Here is a 7,905-nt window from a genome sequence, read left to right as displayed (position 1 = left end):
CCCTTCATTCCCAAAAAAATTTCTTTACTTTCCCCTACCGTCCCTCCATCAATTGTAGAACCATCGTTTCAAAAAAATATTAATACCCGAAAGGCGCTTTAAGTGCATGAACTTTGCAAAGACCTAAGCTGTGCCGGAAACGCGGAGCGTTTGGTCATTTTGTGAATTCACTAATCCACCGTAATTTACACCGAGTAGGGTCGTGCGGGGGACAGAGGTCGTGAGGAGCTAGAACAACTATTCCGGGCTAATGACACCCGCAAGTTTTACGAGAAGGTGAACCAAACTTGCAAGCCCCACACACCAAAACCTAACATGTGTAGGGACGAGGGAGGGGATCTAATCACAAACGAGCGCGAGGTGGTCAACAGGTGGAAGCAGTTCTTCGATGAGCACCTCAACGGCGATATAGCAGCAGGAGACGCAATGGAAGTTAGCTTCGGAGTACCTACAAACGACAACAGTGTACCGGCTCAAGATCTCGAAGAGATCCGGCGAGAAATGGGTCTGCTGAAGGATAATAGAACCGCCGGAAAGGACCGACTCCCGACTGAATCGCCAAGAACCGCTAACAACGGCACTTTACCAGCTGATTTCAAGGATTTGGGAAGAAGAGAAACTACCGGAGGAGCGGATGGAAGGCGTAGTCTGTCCCATCTACACAAAGGGCGACCGGCTAGACTGCGGTAACTACCGCGGCATTACGCTAGTTAACGCCGCCTACAAGGTGTTCTCCCAGATTTTGTTGCGTCGTCTATCGCCAATAGCAAGAGATTTCGTAGGGCAGTATCAGGCGGGCTTTATAGGGGCCCGTGCTACTACGGATCAAATTTTTACTCTCCGACAAATCCTTCAGAAATGTCGAGAGTACAACGTGCCCACGCATCATATTTTCGTGGATTTCAGAGCAGCATACGATACCGTTGAACGCGAACAGCTATGGCAGATAATGCACGAGTACGGTTTTCCGGACAAACTGACGCGGCTGATCAAAGTTACTCTGGAACGAGTGATGTGTTACGTGTGCGTTTCGGGGACACTCTCAATCGTCCTTTCGAATCGCGCTACGGCAACGGCAACTGTCCTGTATGTTATTCAATATCGCTTTTGAAGGTGTGATCCGGCGAGCGGGCATCGAAACGAAAGGAACGATCTTAAGCAAGAGTAGCCAAGTCCTAGCCTTTGCAGACGACCTCGACATCTTTACTAGAAACCGTGAGACGGCGGAGTCAATCTATGTCAGACTAAAAACGGAGTCTAGGAGGATAGGGTTACAAATTAATGCGTCGAAAACCAAATATATGAGAGGAAGTGGCTGCCGAGAAAGTAACGTTTGTCTCCCATGGACAGTGACTTTTGGCGGCGATGAACTGGAAGTGGTAGATGAGTTCGTATATATGGGATCTCTGGTCACCGCCGACAATAATACGAGGGATCCAACGACGCATTTCGGTGTACGGAGGTTTCGATCTAGGAGCATACGCCGCCGCACAAAGCTGATGATGTACAAAACGCTAATAAGACCGGTAGTCCTCTACGGACTAGAAACAGTAGCTTTGCTTACGGAAGACATACGTGCACTTGCTGTTTTTGAACGAAAGGTGTTGCGGACTGTTTTTGGCGGAGTACAAACGGAAAGCGGAGAGTGGCAGAGGCGTATGAATCACGAGCTACAGGTACTGCTTGGAGAGTTTCCCATCGTACACCTGGCGAAAGTTGGGAGATTACGGTGGGCCGGCCACATTGCAAGGATGCCGGACGACTGTGTAGTGAAAGCCGTTCTCTTCAAGAACCCCACCGGCACCAGAAATAGAGGGGTTCAACGTGCATGATGGCTCGACCAGGTTGAAGCCGACTTGCGTGTGTCGAGACGCGCAACGAACTGGCGACGAGTAGCCCAGGACCGAGTGCAATGGAGAGGAATTCTTGATACGGTAAGAGCCATCCCGGCTCTCGGCTGAATAAGTCAGTAAGTAAGGGTCGTGCGCTTAGCTGGTATGTATATATTAGTCGTGAGTCAAACTCCAATGATAATTACAAAGGTTAGCAGGCTTGTTATTTCCTCATTCATTGTGCAAAAAGTGCAACTTTTTTTGTTCCACACAATGAGCAGAACTGCTTTCAGAAATGAGAAGTAAATCCACACAATGAGAAACAGACTAAACACAATGAGAAAAACTGACGTGCAGAAAAATTTCTTAATGCGCTCTTTAAATGAGCAACTTTCGGTTTTGCTCCCGGTCCTCTCGGTAGCTACAGCAGTAAACCTGGAAACAAAACAACCGGTGCGCGTACAGCAGCTATAGACTCACAGGCGTCAAGACAATCAAAAGTCGTTATATTTTGAATCTTAGCGGAGAATTGCCTTTGCTTATAATGGGACTTTCCTGTTGGTACGCGACAAGAAGCATATGTATGGGAATTCAAATGTTGCCATATCTAAATATCATTTTTCGCACTGTTGCCGTTGTGACATGCCTAACCATATGATGCAGTTGCGTTCACGGGCAGCCAAACTCAACTGAATATACTAAATGTAAGAATCAGGATTCAACTGCATTAATGGATTAATATTTTTCTGATGGCAATGACCGCTACTGACAATCGTCGTTTTTTCTCAACGCACTACCCATGTTAAAACTACCCGTAGTTGTCATACGTCAGCGCATCGCATCAACTTATTCAAAGTGTATTAACATTCTCCTCAATGAGTAGCACAGTGTGCGGTTGCTCATACAACTGCGTTCAGCAAGAAAGAGCACAGTTAAAATGAAACGGAGCAGAATAAATCGCGTTGAAGACTGAGCACAGTTTGAATTTTTCTCTTCTCTTTTTTTCTTCTGAGGAGGTTGCCATCCCTGAAGGTTAGGATGAAACAATAAAAAACTGAGGTGATCTCAATAGCGATCAAGGTTCTTCGGGATTCTCGTACCGTCGCGCATAATATTATTGTTTCAAATTACACAAAAAATAACAATTTTATATCATGTTATCAACAAAATTGCTTTCAGTTGTGTTCGATAATCAGACAAACTGAAGTGGATACGTGCATCATATTTTTAACTGGTTTACGCTTCGTGCAACATCAACGGAAATAGAGCGTAATGTAAGTTTGGACAGTATCGGAAACCAGCTCTTATTTGCACACCAGCAATTTATTGGTTGTACATCCGTGTTACTTTCGCAAACACATTGTAAATAACTACGCTGTGAAATCGTTTCGAATAAATCATGCGAGGGTGAACAAAAAACGAACATGAAAAGAAAAAATGAAAGTCATATACGTAGTGATCAAACGCACAAACAAATTGACCTACTTCTTGTTTAATATATATCTGTTAAGCTGCGGGTGCAAAAATTTAGAATTGTTTGAAGTTTAATATAATGTTTCCACTTCTACAAGAACCTGCATTTCCCTAGAAAAGATGGAGAACCACAGTTATCAGATAAATGATTAAATTACTATACTTGCAACGTTTAGCACATCTACATTAGTGAAAAATAAGGATATTTTTTTCTGGATTTTCACTCGAGAATTGCACTGTTTAAAAAACCAACAGGTACACACAAAAGTTTTTAATTTTGCTTAACTATAAACGAATATCAATAAAGAGTTTTTCCATGAATGTTACTCGAATTCCTGGCATTTTTAAATTTGATCGAATCATTGTCACTTGCACTTGCGATAAAAACCATAACGTATCAGGAAGGAAGGAGCCAATTTAGTGAATGTGATATCACACTGCTAGACAAAACAAAAAAATCTATTTTTAATCCAAATATATTTTTATTAAAACGAGAGTTTTACGTGTCTGTGTACGTGTGTAGGTGTGTGTGTGTATTTGTGTGTTGTTTTTTTCTTGATTTGTTTTGTTCTATAAATTATGTCTATTTTATCCGTTTCCATTATCTATTCCGATAATCCAACGCTCAAACGCGGTTCAGTGCATTGTGTTTTGCTTACTTCTCGTTTACTTTTTTTTGTTGCTTCCAAATGGTGAACATGAATGTACATTCGGTCAGGGTAACGTAACAGTTTGTCCAATTGTTTTTTTTTTCTTTATTTTTTGTACACCGACATTCGTATTTACAATTTTACACTTACGTAGATAGGTTTTGTTCGCTTTTAGTTTTAGTATTTTTTAAATTAATCTATAGCAGACACCGATGCAGTTTTTACCGCTGCCGCTCAGCTGATTTTTAATCCTACATTCAGTTTATTCAACAATTTTCTTTCCACTACGGAAGCTACAATTTCCAGCTTACTTGTATATTTTTACAACAGTTGGTTTGAATATTTTTTTGTAGTTTAAAGTAGAGAAAAGAAGTTAAAAGAAGTATGTAGCCTCGTAGAAAGTGGTTCATGTATATTTTAGTGTAGAGTTAGCAAACTCCTGTCGTAAGAGTTCGACCTTGTTGTTTATTTCTATACAGTTTCCATTCATGTTGAGTAACAGTTACCAAGAGAGTTTTTGTTTTATCAAAAGTAATGGCTGCAGTAGAACGAAGAGCAGCACTTGCTTTTCGATCATCCTGTTTGATTGATAGTTTTTTATTTACCATTATTGTTCTATGCTACATTTGCATAAACCGATTAGTATGTACAGGGATTTAAAAATAGTATCTATTCGATTAGTGGCGAACTGAACAAACTTAAAGCTTGCCTCTGTTTTCGATGAATTGTGCTTTGAGGAAAGTGACTTTTACGACTGAAATCCTGATCAATAAATTGATGGCCTTATTTTGGTGAACTCAGCTTCAGTTGAAGCAAGAAACAATAAACTACCGGTACAGTTTACTGCCATTTTGGGTTTAAACGTTTTCGGAAGGGAACGGAATTTGCGGTGTTGGATCCATTTTTTCTTCTCACTCGAGTGTTTTTCGTACCGTATTATTCGACATGGGATTTTCCCCTATATGGAACGCATGATTTATGTGTGCAATTGTTATTTCCATATCTCATGGTGTCTTTGCACCTGCAGCGATGTTTACAGATTATTTATGCCACCCACACCGCCACCCGCCGATCACCGTCATCGTGCAATGTCACCTGCGAGAAGTTTTGGGTGGGAGAAAATGTTGGGTTGTTTGGTTTGCTCATGCCGAAGTGTTTAAAAATGATTTACATTTCACTGTTGCGCTACTCAATCTCTTTACACATTTACTGTGCGCACAATTTTGTGTATTTGCGGGTATACTTTTAATGAGCACATAATAACGAATTAATGACGTGATATGTTACAATTGTCGCTAGTAGGTGGAGGTGGGCAGCCGCCAGGACGGCATTACCGTGGTCGCCGTGCTGCATCGCCGCCGGGTTTTCACCTGTAAACAAAGGGAAGAGCGCAAAGGGAAGAGAAACGAGTCGATGAAATAAGTATGGTCAGAAAAATTGGAATGATACGTGATTTAAACCATCATTATAACAAAAGTTGAGCTCAGATTTGCGCACGTTGAATAATAAATAGAGGAGGAAATGGATGTGTGTACATACTCTTCAGCGATTGTGGTTGATGGGCATGAGGTGGGTAGACCCTTTACTACATCAAGTTCGGGAAATTATTTTCGCAATTACAGTAAATAACTGCCGGGGAAAGGCATTAAAAATCATTCAACTCATAATTAACTCATAATTGCTTTACTAACAAGTCATTAATTAACAGTTAAGTACACATTCAACGAACGCACTTTAGCCAATGCAGCAATTTCATTGGAATCTAACTCTACTGCACTGAAGTAGTCTATCATTTTACTAATAACACTTCGTATAAATAATTATTTTAATAGGTTGGAGAATTGGCTGTTCAGTCTTTAAATTCAGTGGACGATTTGTTTTATTTACGCCAACGTTTCGATCACCAACATCAATCTAAATCTGTTCTGGGAAATGATTGACTATTGCATGGATGCCAGTTATTTTCAATTCCGACAACAGTACTACCAGCAAGTGAGGGGTACTGCGATGGGTAACCCTTTGTCGCCCATCCTGGCAGAATGGGTAATGAATACACTGTTAGACCAGGTTATAGAAAATATTAATATTCCCATTCCAATTTTAAAAAAGTACGTAGACGATCTATTTTTATTAATACCGAGCCACGAAATACAAAACGTACTAAACAGCTTTAATAATTACCACCCAAAAATACAGTTCACAGTTGAAGTAGAAGTGAATAGACAGCTACCATTCTTAGACATGCTAATTACCAGAAATAACAATCAAACATTTGGTACAGAATGGTACAAAAAACCGATAGCTTCTGGACGCTTTATTAATTTCCACTCAATGCATCCAATGTATCAAAAAATAAATACAGCGTACAACTTGATATCAAGAGTCAACAAGTTAACAACAACAAAAACTCAAACAGATATAAACAAGACAATAATAGAAGAGCTAAAGCAAAATGACTATCCGATACGACTCATAAATAGATTAATTAACAGATACCCTAAAAATGTAATAGCAGACATAACTGAGAATGACAACAAAATATACAAATCAATACCATATATAAACGAATTAACACCAAAGATAACAAAACTAATTGAAAAGACTAGTGAATATACAAATACCAAAATAGCACATTATAACAACTACACAATCGACTGGCTTTACCGTACCACAAAAGGAAAACAGGATAAATTACAAAAACACAATATAATATACGGCATTAACTGCCAAGAGTGTAAAGCTATGTACGTTGGACTCACAACCAACAGACTAAAAACGAGATTAAGACACAAATCAGATACAAACAAATTAGGCAAAATAACACAGATACAGGATCAAACCACAAGAGAAATACAACTAGCACAAGTGAAGGAAAAAACAGCGATGATTACACACTGCGTAAACACCAACCACCGATTCAATCTAGATCAAGCATCAATACTAGATCAAAGCAACAAACCAACACGACTACCCATATTGGAAGTTTGCCACATCATGACGACCGATAACATCAACAAACGCACCGACACGGAAGGAATAAATATATGTTACACAGCAATACTGAACACACTAAAACACAAAAATTATAAACCTCTCATACAGACAAATACAAATTAGCATGTACATAAATGATTAACGCTACACACAAACAGAATAAAAACAGCGAATAGGCAATACAATAGGAAAAATCAAACCAAGAGTTAAAATATCGTGATCAAAAACAGCTACAAATGAGTGAACTTGTGACACAATTAACATATTTTAGACATTATAGACAAACGAGTGAGTTTACATAATATCAATTACTACAATATTCATGACTATACAATATTTACCAGACCATTATACATCCAAACTCAAAGACAGACAACACTATAGGCTAAATGTTACTAGACAAAGACGGTTTAAACTTTGTAAGTCATATCACAAATTACAAGATAGATCACAAATAACTAATAAAAGACATATTGTAGAAGTCCTGAAGAAGATCTAAACCAAAGATCGAAACGTTGGCGTAAATAAAACAAATCGTCCACTGAATTTAAAGACTGAACAGCCAATTCTCCAACCTATTATCATCACAGTCGGAAAAACTCCCAATAATTATTTTAATGTATTCCAGGAACTACCAGGAAACAATTTTTTTCTGCTATGAAGCTTTTGCTTCGGGACAATGAACAAAAGTAACACCTTCATTTTTCCATATCAGGTTAAGCGATTTAACATGTTTTTAATTTACTGCGATGTTATAACTGGTAGATTGTGCAGGCGCAGGTGGAACAGATAGTATCATAAATATCATAAATATTTTTTTCTATTTATATAAAATGGCCTAAAAAATGTTTTATTAGGTATTTATTTATTTCGCTCTTTATAAAATGTGGAAAAGTCTCAAGTAAACTTAATATCGTTAGTGTGGTGACTGCCAGTCAATTGATCCTTTTACAGAC

At 39.0% G+C, this 7,905-nt stretch overlaps 1 protein-coding gene across 1 annotated transcript in view; it reads right to left on the bottom strand.

The window, feature by feature from the left end:
- Positions 1-5,200: 5,200 nt before the first annotated feature.
- LOC128740455 (uncharacterized) overlaps positions 5,201-7,905 on the bottom strand; it is an 82,724-nt gene continuing 80,019 nt past the window's right edge. The window contains exon 7 of the mRNA XM_053835996.1: positions 5,201-5,325. Within this exon, the coding sequence (XP_053691971.1) occupies positions 5,201-5,325 (125 nt within the window). The remainder of the gene's footprint in view (positions 5,326-7,905) is intronic.

This window comes from Sabethes cyaneus, chromosome 3 (genome assembly GCF_943734655.1).
Source record: "Sabethes cyaneus chromosome 3, idSabCyanKW18_F2, whole genome shotgun sequence".
Classification (NCBI taxonomy): Eukaryota; Metazoa; Arthropoda; class Insecta; order Diptera; family Culicidae; genus Sabethes; species Sabethes cyaneus.
The sequence above is the reverse complement of the archived record's forward strand: the minus strand, read 5'-3'. Positions and strand labels throughout refer to the sequence as shown.